General features: G+C 39.0%; 1 protein-coding gene across 1 annotated transcript in view; it reads left to right on the forward strand.

Annotated features, from left to right (window-relative positions):
• Window positions 1–22,303, forward strand: part of IMPG2 (interphotoreceptor matrix proteoglycan 2) — an 83,368-nt gene that overhangs the window by 2,859 nt on the left and 58,206 nt on the right. Inside the window, exon 2 of the mRNA XM_089652903.1 lies at window positions 1,083–1,328. Within this exon, the coding sequence (XP_089509029.1) occupies window positions 1,083–1,328 (246 nt within the window). The remainder of the gene's footprint in view (window positions 1–1,082; window positions 1,329–22,303) is intronic.

The raw sequence follows: 22,303 nt of genomic DNA on the forward strand, positions 1-22,303 counted from the left end.
TGACTGATGAGCTCATCTCTTTGTCATACAGTTCTCTCCTCTCATCAAGCACATTCCTTATCAACACATAAACTAGTTGACTGCTTAAACTCCTTTTCCCAGTCTAAGCTCTGCTATTTAAGACGTACAAGAAGCTGATACCAGGTCAAATGCAGGTGCTTTACACTACTTGCATTTACAAAATACATTTAATACTGTATTCATCAATACAGAGCCTAATTAATTTTAAACTTTTATACATGCCTGTTTGGATCTGATATCGTACTACAAATTTAGCTATTTCTCACTTCCCTGATATTCTATAACCTAAGCCAGACTAAGCCTAAAACTGCCAGAAAGTGCAGAAGTACGTATAATCAAAATTACTGGTGGTTTGCTGCTTCTAGGCCTGAGCCACAGCTGGGGGAAGGTTAATGAACTGGCAGAAGTACTGTGTGGAAGATCAGGCAGAGGCAGCCAATCAATGCCTCTGCCTGCACACAGATCTAGGTTTCAGATCAGACCCAGAAGCAGAGATCCATTAGTAAGTAGAGGATCAAAGCACCAAAAATATGTTTCTGCAGCTCCCATGGCTGTTAATGCCTAAATTGGAGGTCACCAAGGGGAAGGGAAATAGCTACAGTTGCAATTTGACCTTAGAGCCACTTTAACGGTCCAATTTGTAAGGCTGTCATGCTCTCTCTTCCTTCGTTGCTGAGTAATGATCAGGAACTTAGAAAGTAGTGGAGCTTTGATCAGGAAGATAAATCCAAGTCAGTAGTATTACCTCCGAAATCTCTAGGATGGCATTAGACCCACGCTTCTTGTTATCCATACAATTTTCTAAATTCTTAAATAACTTTCTCCAGATATTACAAGTTTGTTTTTGTTTTTTTTAAATGTGCTTCCCATTAAATAATATAACCATTTTTGACAAATTTTTAAAGATGTTATGTCCTGTGGTAGAGCAAATGATAACACAAATTCTATTTCTTTTCCACTACTGGCAAATACCTGTTGTATTGTATTGTATTTTTGATTTAAGCATTACTTTGCAGGTTTGAGGAGTTTATCATTTCCATTTTTGTTTCATCTTGTTGCAGATTCTGGAACACTTTCTGATGGTATTGTACATAGAGGACTAACAGACGTGCAGCATGGGCTGGAAGAAGGGAGCGGATTATTGCCAGAAAGCAATCCACCTATTGCTGAATCAGACAGCCAACGGTATAGGGGTTTCCTGAAGAGGAAAAAGAGGGCCATTTTATTTCCTAGTGGAGTGAAAGTGTGCCCTGAAGAAACATTTGATCAGGCCCTTGTCAATCATATGAAATTTTTTAAGCTTAGAGGTAAGCCACTAGTGTTGAGTATAACAGAGATATACTTAATCAAATGCCATGTTATAAAGACAGTTATTATGAAAAAAAACATTACAAGTAGTCCAGTATGTTTATTATAGTTCTGCGGTGAAGTAGATTGTGTTTCAGGCACGTTTCCAAAGCTCCAATGTATTAGTGACAGATAGCATTAATCAGCACTACGGGGATCTTTAGGAAGATTAATACTGATGATGAACTTTGTATTAGGCGTATCCCTGCTGTGGTTAGCTCCCATAAATAGCACCTGACACTGTCTAAACCAAACACTGCTACTACATATTTATGTACCTGTCATACATGCCAGACAGTAATACATATGTAATATGTAATAAGAAAAAAAGTGAGTCTGTGGTATTTCAATGAAATTTAGCAATAGTTGTCTACTGTAACACACTGTACATTGTCAAGTGACGTATAGCATATTCTTTCCACAACAAAAGAAGCACATGTGATATAATACAGTATTTACAGTTTATATAAAATGATAGAGTGGTACATCCTGGTGTTAATAAGTTCCAGGTTTGCTAGAAATCAGGTCTATCTTCATAGTGTTTCTGTGTTTCAGACACAGGGTTAGTATGTGGGTTCCTGGTATTTTCAATGTGGATTTTTATTATTGAATAGAACATTAAAGAGGGAGTGAGCAGAGAAAAAAGTGGAAGCAAAAAGTGTTTTTTTTGTGGGAGGGGGAGGTATGGTAAGGAGGAAAGGTGAAACAGTGAGGAGAATAGGGACTCCAGGAAAGAGTCCCCTCTGATCGTCCCCCGCCTGAGGGCCAGTCAATAGAAATGTAAGTTGAGAATTTCTAAGAATATGTGATTAAGTCCCACTAATAATCTCAGGATGTGTTACATTTAGGTCTCAATTATCTTCCGTGAAACTGAAATTATTCCAGTAAAAGCAGATGCAACTAAATTTGTCTTCCCTACGATTCAGAGGCAGTAAGATTCTCCATATGATTGATCTCATTAACTACCAAAATCCACAGTCTTAAAGAAGGAGGTTCTTTACCCTTCCACTTCAGTGGTATGCATGATCTCGCTTTGTTGATAAGGTAGATGAGCAGGGATTTTTTTTGGGCCTTGGGTAGCAGAGTCATTTAAAGGAGAAGGGCCACAGGATCGTCCCTGAATACTATTCCAATACGTTTTACATAGACATGTAATACAGCCATTGTTGTTGGAGAGAAAGTAAAAAAAGGATTCTGATTTAAATGGCAGAAGCACCCGTTGGAATGTATATTATGGTGTCTAGGGATGAATTGAAGTCATCATATTTTTTGATCATCAGGTTACTTTATTTCACCAAAGATGTGTTTCATTGCTCGAACTGTCCACTTCCTCAGTTTAAACATGACACACAGATATCTGTAGATACAGTTAAATCGAACATGACATCTGTGTTTCACCATTAAACTGAGGAAGTGGCCATTTTGAGTCATGAAACACGTCTTTAGTGAAATAAAGTAACTTAATGTTTCTAAAATACGATGACTTCAGTTCATCCCTAGAAACACAGAAATACACATTCATTCGAGCATCTCTGCTGTTCTAACTACAGGCAGGTTTTTTACTTTCTCTCTAAAAAAAAAAGTTCAGCACCCTCCTGAAGTCCCTTCTGAGGACCCAAGACACGGACCACCTGGGAATTGAGAATGACCACCTCTATCCTTGGTGGAGACAGGGGTATTCTCCACTTGTGACCACGGAAGGCTGTGTGTTCTACCTGGTTGGGTTACCACAAGTCTATTTTTGTATCTAAACCAGCAATATTTTGGAGTTAATATATTTTTTATTTACGTATTATACTATAAGGGCTTCCCCACCTCTCCTATTCTTCTGGTGGACAGCCCGGGTGGTTCTTTAAGCCACCCCTTTGCTCTTCCCACTCCAATCTGCAGACTTCTAAGGACCACCACCACAGGAACCCTAGAGTAGTTGTATCTCCAGCAACAGGGAGAGACAGAGGGATAGATTTTATTTAGTAGAGTTGGGACTCTGTACAACCTGGTCAGAATTTTAAATCTAGTTTCCTGGACTCTGCTGGAGATACATGGTTTGTGGAATAGATGTGATCTCTTTCTTCCTAGGTGAAAATGTGATCCCGGCCCATTTCCTATTTCAAAAGAAATGGGTGCATGAAATCTTCATCTGAACTAGTAAGTAAGCTGAAAGTGAGGGACAGGGTATGGTAAAATGGATTCTAAGCAATAGGATTGAAAGCCATTGGGGTGTTAATGGACACATCCCAAGATTTAACATTGGTAATGTGGGAACTGTAAAACTGTGAATCTCTCAAATTTCTGGTGTTTGATATTGAGATCCACCCCCTGTTTCCAGGAAGTCTTTGAAATGAAACTGGTTAGTGAACAGAAGGGGTCTAAATTGGAGATCCTGTATACCTGGTGGAAAAACCAGGTTACCCAGCATAGGATAGTGGATAATGTGGCCCCTATAAGCGGGTGATGTTTGGACAAAGTAGGTATATACTTCTTTAACCAAGGTAGACACAAAAGAGGGACTGTAAGTGCATCCTGTTCCAGAGCTACCTAGCATTTATATGAAATGTGTGTGCACTAGTTCAGCCAGTGCACTGCCTATTAATAATTGCTTGGAATGGTCAAAGGAATTTTAAGAATTCGCTTTTTACTAACTTCAAAATAGAGCTAGGTATAGCAATAGGGAGAGCTTATAACAAATACAGTAAGAAGGGGAGGAGATTCATTATTAGGATACTGTTTCTCCAAAACCAGGTGTGATAACTATCGTTCTGTCGTTTAAGATCTTGTCTGATGGTCGTGATTAGAGGAGAGAAGTTCATCATGAAAATGTCTGAGAGAGATGAAGTAATCTGTACCCCCAGATATTTAATGCCACTAGTGGCTCATTTGAAGGGAAAGGTATTTTCTTATTTTGAATATAAACCAGAGTATAACTTATAGTGATCACATCTGAACTTCTAACATTGAGAAGATACACAGCACGGATGCAGTTTTGTCACGGTATCTTTATTTTTACGAAGAGGTTATTGTGTTATATGGTGGTTTAATACAGTCTGGACTTACTCAAGCTATGAACAATATTTTTTGGATGTGAGAGCATGGTGCAGTCCTTTAGGGGTTTTGAATAAAGAATGGCACCTTACTGGGGTTAAGAGAACAGTGCTTTGCCTGTATTTAATCCTAGACCTAACACCTGCTTATACTTGTTGCTCCTTTCTGACTTATTTGTTTGTAGAAGGTATTGCCTTATGTAAGCTCTAAATTGTGTTGTGGAGCTTAAAAATGTCTGAAGATTCTCATGCCATGACCATTGGGTACCTGTGTGGTTACTTTCCAAGCACTAACGCCAGGCAAAAAGCTAAATACACAGTTGAAATACATATATGGAAGCTATTCTACTTTTGTAATTCTATCCATCCATGGCTCTGCTACACAGCATATCCAGGCTGGTAACTTGACTTTTCTCTGCTGCAATTAGGAACTTAAGAAAAACAGATAGAGAAAAGGGGTGCAAAATAAAGAAAAAACTAGAACTAATGTGAAAAAAGCCAAGAGAGGGGTTTGTAAATGGAAGAAATGGAGCCTGGAGTTTGTACAGAGGCAAGTCTAAGTCTAAGTCAGTGGATCCCAACCTTAGTCCTCAAGTATCCACAACAGGGAGTGTTGTGGGCATTACCCTTAGATAAAATAGCTATCATTAATACCACACCATTGGCATTAATTTAAAGCACTTGTGAAAGGTGAAGGAAGTCCTGAAACATGACCTGTTGGGTGCCTGAGGACTGTGGTTGGAAACCACTGCTCTAGGGGCTGGGAATAATTGATAACATTAGAAGAGCTGTATTATCATGCTGTGGTTGAGAATACTCCACCTGAGGTTGATCAAATGTTATCAAAAATCATCAGTGACCATTGTAGATTTAAGCCTTGTTTTTATTGAATTGAATCTTAGGGTGACTGTTTTACAGGGTGATTGTTTATTATCTGTAAATATAAGTGTAATTAAGATCCTTTCCATCTGGGGTATAAGAAGTGTGTTATTTGATCTATCTTTGTTTTAAATGTTCTTTTGTCATACAGTTTCAAGATTAACACACAACGTCTTTAAGAGTTCCTAAAGTATTTTGTTAAGCTGGCACTAAGGAGTTGCTTTTTGAAGAGCCAATGTGTGATGTGGCGTCTGCATCTCCATGGGAGGAGTGTCAGCTTCTGACTTGTATATGTGTCTAAGAATCTGGCTGGGTTAGTGTTTTTTGTTGTCATGGAAGTGGCAGACTTAGTAATATCTACTGTATGTTTCCACTGAGGCGGTGGCCAATCCACACATAATGATGGAAAGCACATCACCAGCTTCATATCCCTGATCAAGTTGTAAGATGTAACATGTAGGGCAGAGCTACATGTGATGCATACATACAAACCAGTTGGAGTTGTGGATTAACCCTTGTTGATACTTGTTAAGCACCAGATACAGTGCATAGACATGCAACTGTATAGTTTTTGAGCTTTTATTGAAGCTTACAGAAAGTATTGTGTAATGTCTTGGGATTTACTTCAAAGGATATACATACCTGGGATGAGCTGTTACCTGAGAACCAATATTTAACTACTTAGTGTGCAATATGCTGTAAAAACCTTGCTTCCTTTATAAGGTAAATGTAAGGAGGTGAGGTCTAGCCCATATCTGAGTGAAGTGGGGCACAGAGATGTTTTGTGAAATGGCACTTCAGCATGTGTGCATGTGGTTTTGTTGCACCACAACCTGATGGACAGCTTATATAGTATTTGTTTTTTACATTATACAGGCACTAGAAGCTGTGGACTTTTTGTTACACTAATTATCTATTCTATTATACTACAGTATCTTTCACTGCTATATTGTTTTCTTTGTTTAGCACTTAGGTTACATATCTTTATATTCACACATGTTGTTATATACATTGCTTTAGAAGTAGTGGTGCATTATTGTTTAATTAAAAGTGTCAGCTATTTAGAGGGTAGGTGAGGGTATTAGGAGCATAGAAGAATCTCTGTATGTCTTTTGATTCCTTAGTTTATGTTGTGGTTTTGGGTTCTAATGAGTAGTTGTATGTGTTTGAACCAGTTGTTGGTTCTTTGCAGCTCTACACTCCAATCTGTTTTCCAGGTTACAATGTCCAGAACAAACCACTTTATTTTTAACCAAACCCTGATGAAGGTGGTCCCCTTTGAACCCTTGAAACACCTTAACTTTATGTTTTATTCCAAATAAAAATGTTTTTAGGACCCAGCAAGCACATTTTGGTGCTTTCCTTCATACAGCTCCAACAATTAAAACCTGACTGAGATTCAGCATTAAAATCAACATCAAAACATACAATCACTAATAGCTTTGAGGCAGTTTATTCGTTTTTATGCAAATGTTTTAAAATTTTTATTCTGCATATAAAATATGTTTTACAATAATATAAACATGCATCCATGTCACTGAATTTGTAGAATGTTTTCTAGCAAGATATTAGTAGGTGGCTGTTGGAAAAGGCTTCCTCTGCAGGAATTCTGTCCATCTGTCTCCTGTGAGGCCCCTGTCTTGCCCCTACGTATGACTCACTGCCTGCCCTACTACTACATACTGCTGACCATGGGTGGACTGACCATTTGGAAACTCGGGCACTGCCCGAGGGCCCGGGGTCAGTAGGGGGCCCCATGAGATGCCCCTGGTACCTTTTTCATAGGCTGTTTTGAGTTTGGGCAAGGACACAGTGGCCCCATGATCCCCTATTGCCCTGGGGCCCCATACGTTGTCAGTCCCCCCTGCTGCTGACTGTCTGCCCTACCACTACATACTGCTCTCTGCCCTGCCACCACATATTGCTCACTGACTACCCTACCACTATGTACTGTTCTCTGCCATGCCACTACATACTGCTCACTAACCACCCTGCAACTAAATACTGCTTAGTGACATCCCAGCCACAATATTCTGCTCATTGACTGCCTGGCCACTACATTCTGCTCACTGACTGCCCTGCTACTGCATACTGCTAATTGATAGCCTTACCATTACATACTGTTCACTAACAGCCCTGTCACTACAGTTTGCTCACTGATGGCCCTGCCACAACCTGCTGTCTACTGACTTCCCTGCCACTACATACTTCCCACTGCATACATACTTACATACCATACACTCCACAGCTCTGCACTGCTATTTCGTACTGCCCTGCACTGCATACTACCCATTGTATATTTCTATGTACTGCTCTGCATGGACACTACAGCCGCACCAAGTGGGGGAAGGGAGGGAAGACACTTTTAGGTAGGCTTTATGGGAACCTTTGAGTTTAAAGGTGGCCCTACTCTCCAATAAGCAACCACTGAAACCAATGTTCCTTTCAGCAACTGGTAAGAATTGCATTCTACCCACTGACCACCAGGGTTGTGGGGTCCTTTTTTCAATAAATCTCCCAATGACCACCAGTGGAAGGGTGTCCTTCTCCTACTAACCGTAGGGTCCTTCCTCACTGACTACCAAGGTAAGGGAATGTTTCACTGAGAGAAATGGGATTAGTCTAAATCTTGCATTTTGTCAATTTTTCAGTAGTTTTGTGAGTCTGGAGCTAAAAATAGCAGTCCCAATCTTCTAAATGTTGACACTTTAATGGCCATATATTTGTATCAAAAGAAAACCCCAATGGTTGGGACTTTAAACACATCAGTAAATGGGTAAAAAAAAATCAATCTTTATTGAACATAGATATGTTTAAAATAATCTATGGACGGTTACTTTGGATGTAAGTACAATATCACCATACAAAGATATATCAACATTACAGAGTTCCTGAACAACATCAGACTCGTTTCAGAGTAAGTCTACTCCTTCTTCAGAGATGAGTCTCTGTGCACAGGTGATATAGTCTATAGAACCTGAAACATACATATTTAGATCATACAGCAACTCTATCAGCAATTTTATAAAACATCATTGTGTAAACATCAAATATCCAATATTCACAACATAGTACAGTGAGAACCAAAAAAAAAAAAGTTTCTACCACATTTAAAAGCATATGGTGTGTAGCCGAGTTCACCAATCCTTCCCAGACTGCATCTAGGCAGGCACCAACTGGACAAGGCCCCTCCAAAAAGGCACTGGGAATGCACTGATAGCCACAAAGGGGAACTACATGACAAAGATTGTAGCAATAATTACAACCGAGCAAGAAAAGTTGTATCATTTCCTGTATAAAAAGTAGTTAATAGGTCTAGTAAACAACCACCATTGCTAGTACAGGTGCAGGTTCTATCGTAGCAAATATTGTTTGAAAACTAATAGGGGAACACAGCACCATACATAGAAAAGTCCGCTAGCTTTTTAGAAGAGACTAGTCCAGGAAAAACCTGGAAGAAATATCAAAAAGAAACCCCCGTATAACTAATGTAAAAATGTATATTGGTATAACCACATATCCAGCCCCATTGGGGGGGGGGGGGTAATCAAAGAGAGAGGAGATGGCTTACCTAAGTGGGAAGATAGTTACAGAACTGCACAGTGGTGAATCAGCCTTGTCCACCAAATATAAGGAAAGAGAAATAAAATCAAATGTAGGAGATCTATATACTGTAGCTTAGAAAGTATACACATCTAATGGGTCACAGGCCACCAGTCAAAAGTGGCGCCGAATGTCAGAGCGCTACAGCTCATCATCCACCCATCAGGCTCCGCCCCTGATACTTCGGTGCATTGCGTCACCCTGTCACGTAGTGCAGGATAACTTCATGCATCGGCAGACCACTGACATGCACAAAGATGGCCGCTGAGCAGGAGAGTGGTAAACAAGGCCTCCTAAAGGGGAGGCATCCCAAGCTCCAGGAACCACAACACAAGGCCGCGGCCACCAAAAAAGCGGGCACCACTTGAAGGGACCAATACTCGCCCGGTTTCGATCCCCACCACTACACAGGGCAAAGAAAGAACAGCAGAACAAGGCCCACACTAATGCATAACAGTACAATATACAAAAAGCATCAACAGATATGTAATATTAGATTCATTATAAAAAGGACATCATAGGGGAAATTACACAATTCTACATTGCACTAATGATAATGACATTCTGATAATGATATCATTGTCATACAGACATGCATCCTACCCCCCACCCCTGCACTTCCAAGAAGCCACTGAGATTGCTACACAATATTTAGAACAATATTTAAAGAACATCAATGGAAATTTATTGATGTGTAAGCCTACATACTTAGAAAGGAGAATACGCCAATCCTCAATATTGATTTTGTGATACATGGAATACAAACGGGATATCAAATTACATGTCAATGAAAAAAGCCAGCATACAAAACACGATGGCAAGAAGAGGGAATAGGTTGGCATCAAGAGAATTATTTTTCCATGCTAACGGATGAAAAGCCCTGTAAAAAGGTTTATAGCTGGTGGATTTATTCAAGCCAAGAGGGGATGTCGCACGTAGATGGAAAATCCACTGAAATTCCAACTGTAGCAGCAGTTTGTCCCAATCCCCTCCCCTAGGGTGTGGATGTATCCAATCAAGGATAAGAAATTGAATTCTCGGAAAGGTGGTATGTTGCCCCAAAGGCAATTTAGGGTCACAAGTTTTCATACTTTTTATATGTCTATAGGCTCGTCTCCAGAATTCCAACTTGGTCTTACCCATATGGAAACATCCACATTCACACAGCAAGAGATAAACAACCCCAAAGGTTTTATGATTGGCAAAGTGTTTAGGTTTAAAAAAGTCCCCATTGGGCAATCTGGGTTTCACCTCAGTGTGCATATATTTACAGTATGTACGGGATCCACAGATAAAGGTGCCTTTAAGTTTGCATGAGTCTCTAAACATATCACCTTTGTACTCACTCTGTGTTATTCGACCTTTTATGGATGTAGCCCTCCTAAATGTAATTTGGGGGACTGAAGGTACAAAATTTTCCTATTACAGGATTTATAGTAAGTAAGTGCTAATATTCTTGAATTATATTTCTGATTTGACTTCACTGGAATATGTCATATTAATTCTTGTACACTGATCCGATTCTCAATTTTTGGTATCCTTATATAGTAGGTCCCTCCTAGTGTTCAAAATTGCCCATTTGTATGCCTTTTCCAACAGTCTATCCCATAAAGCTTCTGCTTCTTCCTTAAAACCTTGCTCAGTTCCATTTTATTCTTAAATATTGGCTGTAGGGAATGGATGAAATAGATCTCCTACATTTAATTTTATACACATCGACGTATTGGGGGAGCCTGATGAGTGCATGAGCGGGAGCGCTCTGGCGTTTGGCGACATTTTTGACTGGTGGCCTTTGACCTATTAGATGTGCATACTTTCTGAGATATATAAATAAACCTCCTACATTTGATTTTATTTCTCTTTCCTTTTATTTGGTGGACAAGGCTGACCCATCACTATGTGGTTCTGAAACCATCTTCCCACTTAGGTAAACCGGCTCCTCTCTCTTTGATTACCCCCCAATGGGGCTGGATACGTGGTTCTACCTATATATATTTTACCATTATTTATACGAGGGTTATTTATTTATATTTCTTCCAGGTTTTTCCTGGACTAGTCTCTTCTAAAAACCTAGAGGACCTTTCTATGTATGGAGCTGTGTTCCTCAGTTAGTTTTCAAACAATATTTGCTACGATAGAACCTGCACCTGTACTAGCAACGGTGGGTGTTTATTAGACCTATTGGCTTCTTTTTATACAGGAAATGATGCAACTTTTCTTGCTCGGTTGTAATTATTGCTACTATCTTTGTCATGTAGTTCCCCTTTGTGGCTATCAGTGTGGCCCCAGTGCCTTTTTGGAGGGGCCTTGTCCGGTTTGTGTGTGCCTAGATGCGGTCTGGGAAGGATTGGTGGACTTGGCTACACACCATATGCTTTTAAACATGGCGGAATTTTTTATTTTTTTGGGTTCTCACTGTACTATGTTGTGAGTATTGTATATTTGATGTTTACACAATCATGTTGTATAAAATTGCTGATAGAGTTGCTGTATGATTTAAATATGTATAAGAAGTGGTAAAAAGCGCTCGGATCTGCCTTATTGTCTAATGTCCTACCGGAGAAACCAGAAATAATATTTCGCAAGGCCACTAATCTAAGGCATTACTTGGCACCCAATGTGATTGACCCACCCAAAGAAATTTCTTTGTTTAGCAACCTTAAGGGTTATCATCCGTGCAACAAGTGTATAATCTGTAAATGTGACAACATTAGGAAGCATAAACAAACTACTTTTACCTCACAAGTAACTAGAAAGAGGTACAATATAGACAAATTTATCACATGTAATAGTAAGTTTGTTGTCTATTTACTAGAATGTCCATGTAAGCTGCAGTACATTGGACGTACCACTAGGCGGCTTAGGGACAGGCTATGAGAACACGTCAATAACATTAAGCGTGGATACAGAGAACATTCAGTCTCTAATCACTATAGGAGATTTCATAACATGGACCCCACCTCTTTGAAATTTGCGGGCATTGATGTAATCAAACCCCACTGGAGAGGAATACATAAGAGACGTGCTGTCTCACAATTAGAAATGAATGGATATATGAGCTTTGCTCTTTAAAACCCAATGGCCTCAATATTGAGGTCGATATTAACTGTTTCATTGAAAATAGTTAGATACCATCCATCCTGTATATGTACTCTTATTTTTATTTATTTTATTTATTTTAATTTATTCATTTTAACATTATTAGTTATACATTTTATATGTTAATCTTTTAAGATTTTTATGTATATTACATACTATGGCTCAGGCATAGTGTGAAGATTTTTCAATATGTCAACCCATCATATAGGATTTTAATGGGATCACTATGCACTCTTATTCCTAATTTTGATCTTAATATTTTTATACATTAACATCTTATCCATACAATACCGTTATTTATTCTTGTTTAACATATTAATGTATTTTTTATATTTTTATGGCTATGAGGAATAGTCACACTATGTCTCTCCATAGGAGACATGTGCTGATAAGGATTTTTTACTATATTATTATTATTGTACTGTGTGGTGATGATATTCGCACATGCGCACTGACCCTAAGTCCATGGGAAATGGGTTATAATTTTCGTCATAATTTTTGTATTAAACATCTCCCATGCCCTCCATTTCTAACATCATACATTTTATCCTTACTGGTTCTACTATTCAAAAGATAGACAAGTTCTACCTACCATCATTGTATTACTTGATATAGACACTCAGGAGGTAAACCTGTTTTGTCTATCATCATTTTTCTATCTAACACTAGATGGCGCTGGAGTTTTCCCCTATTTAAACCCATCAATATATTCCCATGGATAACATACAGGCATCCAGTCTGTCTAATTGGGTTCTATTGTGTCCCTTGATTAATGGGAGAGGACGCTGAAGTTTTCATTTATACCTAATAGCTCATCCCTATTGGAGAACATACAGACATTCAGTCTGCTTCTTCACACGATGAGACCAAGGCAAAATGGCGCCCGTAACTCCTGCGCATGCGCAGTCCGCTCTGCGCTATTCCAAAATGGCCACGGTCCACTGCGCATGTGCGAAATCGTTTATAAATATGAACGGCGGACGACACGGCGTGATTGGCGACCCCCCTCTGAAGACGTGCTGGAGCACGATATGCGTCAGGAGGAGCCACACCACGCCGTGACGTCACGCCGCCGGAGCAACGTGGAGCTCCGGCGGCCATCTTTAGTTACCAGCTGGTCAGTCCCTTTACAGACTACTGTCTGCAACGTTGTATATCTATTTTTACCTGATGCACCTTAATAAAAAATTTGGTTTAACATACTACACTATGGGAGTGTTCTTGTCGCCCCCTGGGGGAGTGTTCTAGCCCACAGACCTACTCCAAGAACGGATTACTACTTACCACCCAGTGACAACATCCACTAGGACCATATAGGGGGACCTTTTGAGGAGAAGGAGAACTTACCTAGGATCCGATAGAGGGAAGACCACCCATCACCTGGCAGCAGGATAATTATACACAAGGCGCATTTAATATGCGCGTCCGGTGAGTGCGCATTTCATTACCACCTCTACAGGGATATCAAAGTCACCTCAACTATTTATACTCACCTGTATTTGCGGGACTACCCCATATCCTTTATTATTTGATCCACCAAGGACTTTTGTATACATATTGTTTACAAGCACTGCACCTTTCACATATATTTAAATATGTATGTTTCAGGGTTCTATAGACTATATCACCTGTGCACAGAGCCTCATCCCTGAAGGAGAAGACTTACTCTGAAACGTGTCAGTGTTGTACAGGAACTTTGTAATATTGATGTATCTTTGTATGGTGATATTGTACTTACCTCCAAAGTGACCGTCCATATAATATTTTATGGTTAATATTTTCAACATATCTATGTTCAATAAAGATTGAAATTTTTTACCTATTTACTGATTCCTTTAAAGTCCCAACCATTGGGGTTTTCTTTTTTTAGACAATTATATATTTTAGGCATGTTGGCATCTATCGTGATCATTTTTTCCAAACTTTAATGGCCATACGTATTCTGGTATACTATGTTAGTGGTTATGCTACAATGTTTTATCAGCAGTTTAGTTAGTTAGTAAAATACAATAACAATGCTGCATACAAGGAAAGATGTAAGAAAAAAGCAGGGAAAAGATAACAATTTTAAACCTGCCTGGGTAATAAAACCAGTTTGACTTCTCATACCTGCTGTCAATCACAGCCAGTGAGCCAATGAGGAGTGAGTGGGGGGCCAAGCCGTAGCCCAATTGACTTACAGATGCATAGAGTAGCAGCTCTGAAGCGAGCAGGTAGCGATGCCTCCAGGGCAAGCAGCTTTCCCTGGGGGGCACTGCTCGAGGGGGAGGAGCCAACATGCAGATGGGTGACCCAAAAAGAAGAGGATCGGGGTAGCTGTGTGCAAAACTACTGCACAGAGCAGGTAAGTATGACATGCTTGTTATTTTATAGAAATAAACCCCAAAGCTTTAGTAACACTTTAAGTACTTTTAATTCACAGACATGAAACAAACATACTGTAACTGAGTGTCAGAAAATTGTCAGACTTCCTTGTGTCTGCATTTGTTCCAGGTCAGAGATTCAAACAGAACTGACGCCAAAACATCAGCATGAAATTCAGGGAACTAACATTTTCAAAAGACAGTTCAGCAATGGCAACCTCCGTTATTTTCTCATCACAGATTCCCTTTACGTTTTTTATTTTTTAACATTGTATATGTGGCTAAGCATTTCATATGACCTCTGCATTTTTTTTCTTATTAATATACAGGATATTATAACTTATTATTGTTAATAATCATTTTTTTTTAATAACACTTGAGCTTGTGTTTGCTGTTTTAGCCGCTTTAGCGCTGCCGCATAGCAGAAATACTGCTACAGGGCAGCAGCGGTGAGCAAAATCACGTATATGTACGTAATTTTGCATGTTTGGGTGGGGGGCGTGAGCCCTACCCACCCTGCCATTTGCAGTTGTGGCTGTCAATCACTGGGTCACAGCCGGTGATTACTCGCCGGTGCCTGGTGATTGCTGAGGATCTCCAATGGGGGGGAGAACTGTTAGTAAACAAAACAGTTCTCCTACCTGTCAGCTCCTGCACACTGCTTTGCATGGCTGTGCACAGCACAGCCATGCAAAGCAGTGTGCTTACAGTGAAGCACAAACACAACATCATGTAAAATGGCACACAGCACACAGTTAACCCTTTGATTGCCCACATGTTAACCCCTTCCTGCCCAGTGCCATTAGTACAGTGGCAGTGCTTTTTATTAGCACTGATCACTGTATTGGTGTCACTGGGGATGTCAGTGATACCAAGTTAGTTCCCCCAGTGTCAGAATGCCTGCCACAGTCCTGCTATAAGTCACTGATCGCTGCCATTACTAGTAAGAATTTAAAAAACAATCCCAGTATATATACTGCCATTTGTAAACACTATGACTTAAACTAATTAATTTATACGTATTGGGATTTTTTTTTAGCAAAGACATGTAGCAGAATACATTTTGGCCTAATTTTATGATGAAATTTGATTTTTAAAATTTTTTTACTGGACATGTTTAATAGCAAAAAGTAAAAAATATAGGTTTTTTTTCCCTCAAAATTGTGGGTCTTTTTTTTCTTCTAGTGTAACAAATAAAAAATGCACAGGCGATCAAATACCACCAAAAGAAAGCTCAATTTGTGGGAAAAAAAGGACGTAAATTTCATTTTGGTGCCGCGTTGCATGACTGCGCAATTGTCAGTTAAAGTAACGCAGTGCCGTAATGCAAAAAATGGCCTGGACAGGAAGGGGGGTAAATCCTCTGGAGGGCAAAAACACTAGTGAATCAAACATGGATTTTACTTTTTAAAATTGCTATGAAAGAGAATGTACCTATCTACAGTATATGATTGTACATCAAAAACTTTCAGTAGCTTTAGGCAAGTTAGTAGTGAGTGCTAAGTCACTGCTGCCATTTTTTTAAAGTCCTTAGCTCTCTTGCTGCTATACTCATCCTCCTAACTTCACTTAGTCTCTGACAACCTTATTTAGTGATTTGCAGAAGCTAGTATTTATAGTGCCCATATTTCCACCAGGAAGGTTCACTTCTAACTGAAGATTAGGCAACATTTCTAAGAGCATGTTTTAGTGTCTTAACTCATAGCCTTTCCTTGATTGGATTATTGTATCTCACTGGTTCGTGACTTGAAATGACATGGTAGTTGGCATTCTCACTGTGTCTATTTCTAACTAAATAGTACAGGGATGCAGTCCTTAAGAAGTATTACATAACTCTGGGATAGTGTCTCCTTGTATCAACTCTTGCCATACTGCTTACCTAAACTCACGTTATAGATGTGTGAAGCTTAAGGAAAACATGTGCATTTTGCCACGTGGCTCTCCTTCTGCTATGGTGAGGTCATATGGGTAATGTGCATCATCTGATTTCCTTAAAGTAAAATCTTTCATTGCTTTCATCACCCTGGGCTTAGTGTGGTATTGGAATTAATGCTGGATCTTTTATATAACACAACAGACATGAAAACTTAAAAAATGAAAAAAAAACATGCTTATATATTTATTCTTTTCAATGTGTTTCATAGGGAGAATAATTTCTTTTAATCGCATGCTAAACTCAATCCACCAGAGTTGATATCACTCTAGGGGGAGACTATTTAGTGCTCATCTGCCTAGCAGGTGCCCAGACCAACAATGGGATCCTTTTATTCTCTTACTGAAAATGCTGCAAAAACTCAGGTCACAATCCGCTGAAGTTTATTTTTTATTCATTCAGCTTTATTGCAAAAATAGCATAGCTTACATTGCAAGTTTCTCCAGCGGGACACATTTCACCCTTGTTCAGGGGTTAATCATAGGAATTCACTTTTGCATTAACTTTGCAAAAGAATTTTCCCCAGAGCCAAGTGAATGTGGTGAAGTTTCTCTTTGCAAAGAATCCCCAATCAAGTGCAAGGAAAAGAAAAAAACTGCATTTTTGCTTGAACATGATTGGATGATGAAGTCAGCAGAGCTTCACGTCATTCGTTAAACTCTTTTGCAAAGTGAACAGTCTATTTGCTTTTAATAAAACAACCCCTTTGTGTTTGAAAGCAATTTATCAGACTTTTAAATTACCAAAGTTATTTATTGTCCCATTGTACCTGTTCAGCCCAAATTATCTGAAATCATCCTATTTATCCAGATCATGGTATAGCTATTAGTAGTTAGTCACTTGGAGGGTTATTTACTAAAACTGGAGAGTGCAAAATCTGGGGCAGCTCTGCATAGAAACCAATCAACTTCCAAGTTTTATTGCCAAAGCTTAACTGAACAAGCCGAAGTTAGAAGTTGACTGGCTACCATGCACAACTGCACCAGATTTCTGAGTGTACCAAATTAATAAGACAGAGCATTTAAGAAAGAATTCATTAAAAATTTAACACAAAATTTGTGTAAAGTCTGTAGTTCCTAATCGCTTCCTGACACCATCTCCATATATATATATATATATATATATATATATATATATAAAATTAGTTTTAGGCAGGTGTGAATACATGCTGTCAAGTAAAAGTGTTTTCAAAAAAATATTTTATCTTAGTCAATTTACAAAATCCAAAGTAAGCAAACAGAAGAAAAATCTAAAAACAAATCAATATTTGGTGACTTACCGTTGGCTTCAAAACAACATCAATGCTTATGCTTGCTCACTTTGTACACTTGCACAAGGTCAGGGATTTTGTAGACTAGAATCGGGGGTATAATTAACAAATTATACCAAGCAGGTGCTAGTGATAATCAATTTCATATGTAGGTTGAAACAGAAACAGCTGTGTAGAAGGCTTAAAACGGGTGAAGTACAACCATACTCTGCTACTAAGGTGAGGTTGTGGAAGGCAGTTTCATGTTACAGGTCATACACCATGGCAAGATTGTACACACCAACAAGACACAAATTAGTTATACTTAATCAGCAAGGTTTCTCCCAGACAAATATTTTATAGCACACTGGGATTTCAAGATGTGCTATTCAAGCTCTTTTGAAGAAGCACAAAAAAATGGACAACGCTGAAGACCGTAGATGGAGTGGTCAGCCAAGGAAACTTAATGCAGCAGATGAAAGACACATACTTCCTTTCGACATTGGAAGATGTTCAGCAGTGCCATCAGCACAGAACTGGTGGAAACCAATAGGACCCAGATACACCTATCTATTGTCCAGAGAAGTCTAGCCAGAAGTGGTTTTCATGGAAGAATTGCAGCCAAAAAGCCATACCTCATGGAAACAAGGTTAAGTGATTTAAAGCGGAGTTCTAGTGAAACTATTAAAAAATAAAAGTCAGTAGCTACAAAAACTGTAGCTGCTGACTTTTAAAAAACAGCCGCTCACTTGTCCCTTGATCCCGTGGTGTCCTCCCCGCAGCCTGTTTCACTGGCCATCCTGTGTTCCCAGCGCTGGCATCTTCAGTGTGGGCACCCAGCTGTGAAAGCTTGCCCACTGCCCTTGGACGAGTAGCGCTGCGATTTCTGAATGGTCCTGTAGTCTTCTGGGACCTGTCACATGTCCAAGAAGACTACGTGGAGGGAGGGGGGGAGGACAACTTCCGCTTCTGATCACAGCAGAAGTGAGAGTGAGTACCTGTCAATTACGGGTATTTGGGTAACCGCTCCCCAAGGGTGCCAATCCTTAACGGGTAGCGGGGACCAGTCCTTAAAGTGGAACTTCCTCTTTTGGGTGGAGCTCCACTTTAACTATGCATGAAAATGGGAAGCAGAAAAATGGCAGCAGGTGCTCTGGACTGATGAGTCAAAATTGTAAATATTTGGCTGTAGTTGGAGGCAGTTTGTTTGCCAAAAGGCTGGAAAGCGGTACACTAAAGAGTGTCTGCAGTAAACTTGGAAGCATGGTGCTGGTTCCTTGCAAGTTTGGGGCTGCATTTCTGAAAATGGAATTGGACATTTGGTCAGGATAAATGGTGTCCTTAACGCTGAGAAATATAGTTAGATACTTATTCATGATGCCTTTCCATCAGGGAAGCATGTGATTGGCCCTAAATATATTCTGCAACAGGAAAAACACCCCAAACATACAGCCAATGTGATGAAGAATTATCTTCAGCATAAAGAAGAGCAAGAAGTCCTCCAAGTGATGGTTTGACCTCCACAGAGCCCTGATCTCAAAATCATTGAGTCTGTCTGGGATTACATGATGAGACAGAAGGATTTGAGGAAGTCTACATCCAAATAAGATCTGTGTTTAGATCCCCAAGATGTTTGGAACGACCTATCTGCCAAGTTCCTTCAAAAACTGCAAGTGTACCTAGAAGAATAGATGCTGTTTTGAAAGGCAAAGGGTGGTCATACCAAATATTAATTTATTTTGGATTTTTCTTCTGTTCACTTGCTTTCCATTTTGTTAATTGATATACTGTAAATGAACTATTAACACTTCTATTTATTGAAGCATTCCTAATTTTTCAGCCTAAAACTTTTGCACAGTAGTGTATATGCATGCATACAGTGTATGATGATGATTTAGGAAAGAGATTAACAATTGATTTTATATATTATTTCATTGCATAGTGTATGCAAAATTTTTATTTACTTGTTTTTTAAGTGCTCTGTTTTATAAACTCTGCCAAAAGCTGGTAAAATTAGAATCTTCACAGACATGTTGCAATAAAGCGACTGAATGAAAATAAACTTCAGTGGTGCGTGACCTGGATCTTTGCCGCCTTTGCTAAGCTCATGTTGTTTTGTTAGCCAAGTGCAGAGAAAGTATACAGAACCTCAAATATGAAAATCATATCATGAACAAGTACACATTTCACCTTGCTGTTACTCTTGTTACTGTAGTTGTTGGATGCAGCTTAGTACTTGGTTATTTGACCTTGCATTTCACTTCTAAGAAAGCTAAAGTTGAATGAGTTTCTGAAAACCTGCCAAGTAAATGTAGAAATGAGCTTCACAGTAAGTTCCCCACTGGTAAAACGGAACTATCCAGTGACATGAATGCGTATATAGATGAACAGACAAAAAAAGGCTCAGATCTGTCTAGCGTACTCCTATTCACTTGCATTTTAATCACTTTGAGTATTGAAGGGACCAGAAATCTGGTTGTTCCATGGACTTTGCTACTCAGATTAGTCTAGCATAGTAGAGTTCTGTATTCCCCAGCACTAGACCTCAGGCTTAGCTCAGGAGGGCTAAATTCAATATTTTAAGCTCAAAGCAATGCATAGTCCCATGGGTAGTCAAACAATGTAGCCAAACATGCAATATTGTGTACCTAATACTTACATTGTGAAGAAAACTGTGAAATATTTGAATCTCTGTGACCTCTTGGGGCAGGAGATGCTGTAATTTTGCCAAGACTATCTGTAAGGACTGAACCCCCCCACCCCCATCTGTTCAACCAATTATCTTCACAATGCAGGTTCAGATATATCTTCACAATGCAGCATTTGTTTTTGCACAATCTATTGTATTGCATTTTTGCTATGCTGTGAGATCACCCATTAGACAACATTTGAACTTCAGATCCACTTTAACCTTACAGTTTAGATTTTATTAGCTACTTTAAGGACCTGGGTAGACAGAATTTGGGCTTGTGTCAATGGCATCAGTTTAATTTCAGTTTGAGATGATTGTGATATCTTTCAGAAATAATTGACAAGTGCACTTGACATTCAGTTGACCTTCATCTGACTTGCATTTTGACCTGCTTGTATTGAAATGTAGAACCCGCTCGACACACACAAAAGCCCATTGACACAGGCTCTAATGCTAGTAGAAAAAAACATTGACTCATTAGAAATCTGGGCCTAGTGTCATTCAACAAATTTGGAAGTACTGAAAAACTATTTTACTGAGATATATTAAAAGTATACATTTCAGAATGGATCTTAAGACACTTGAAGATCTTAGGATCTTTGAGATTAACATTTGTGAGATACTGTCCCTTATTATTAAAGGCTTTTTGTGTCATGATGCAAGGTTAGATTTTATTCCAGTTAATGCAGTTTGGTAAAAGTGAGACAAGAATCTGGCCCTGCCTCATAGACCCATGGTTGGTTAATCAATCACATTAAGTTTTGCAAGCTGAAAGTTTAAAGCAGAACTAAACTCCCTATCCTTTCTAGCCAAGGAGGCTACCATTTTAAGCAGGCCATAGATGGATGGAGAATCAGCTGGTTCAGGCTTAATTTTGATCCATCTATGGCCATTCCCATTTTGGGAAACAGTTCAAACAAAGAGTTTAGGTTCACTTTAACATGCTAACATTTCAAATACTATTTCTTTCTACCCAACTACTTATAAATCTGATAAAAGAAAGATACAAAGCATTTGAACATATTAAGGCATCAGTAAGTATAAGTTCTCCACAGATGCCTGTGGGTCAACGTAGTACATGCATACAAACCAAAGCAAAACATATCAGCTATGTCACAGAAAGCTTTGGTTGTGGATCTTTTTATTACATTGAGGACTGTTTAGAAAACTGGAGAAAAATATTTGCTTTGACCAGAATAGCCAATCAGATTCCAAATGCCATTTTTCTGGTTACAGCTGAAACAATTGAGTACTGTCCGTGATACTTTTTTTATTTGCACTAACATACAATTTTGAGGACAAGCTTTCGGGGAATGTCCCCTTCTTCAAGGTCTAAGCAGTACTCTGGTTACAGCTGTAATCTGATTAGTTTCTATAGGAATGTGGTTGTTTTTTTCTTCTTCACCTTAATGGTAAGAAAAAAGTGAGATATTACATTCAGTGATATTAGCTATAGTAGATTACAGAAATTAGAATTTACATAGAAATCTGTTTTAAGGTGAACTAATAATGATTTTCTGTTCACATAAAATTAACCTTTTGTGTTAAGGTGATTCTGTGTCACATCTATTGTGAGGAGACCTAAGCTCTCAGTGTTTTTAAGACCATAGTATATTCTTTAACTAAGCTGGATAAAGAACTCTCTTGGCCATCGATGGAAGAAGCAGGATTTAAAACTGATTATTAAAAGTGTTAAACAGCAAGAGACTGATTGCATAACATATATAGCCTTGGTGAGATGGAGTAAACAATATACAAAAAGATTATGCTTGGAGTTTGCATTTAAATAAAAAAAAATAGTCTCAAATTTTGCAGGACCTCCAACTAAGCTCAGGGGCAGGAGTAGTTTCAGTGGATTGATTTATTAGTGTTAGGCCTTGTTCATAGGGGTGTACTGTGAGGGCCGTGCTCCCAATTTGATAGTCGGGTGTGTACAGGGGAGACAGGTGCAAGTCCACGAACATGGACACATGAAGTGTCCATGTGCTAACACGGAACATACTAATATTAGAAAAGAGCAGGGTGACAGATGGGCTGATCAGGTAGGGATCAGATACAAGACACGTAGGAATTACT

Source organism: Staurois parvus, unplaced genomic scaffold, assembly GCF_062004578.1.
Source record: "Staurois parvus isolate SC_StPar_1 unplaced genomic scaffold, SC_StPar_1.0 ptg000696l, whole genome shotgun sequence".
In the NCBI taxonomy this organism is placed as follows: Eukaryota; Metazoa; Chordata; class Amphibia; order Anura; family Ranidae; genus Staurois; species Staurois parvus.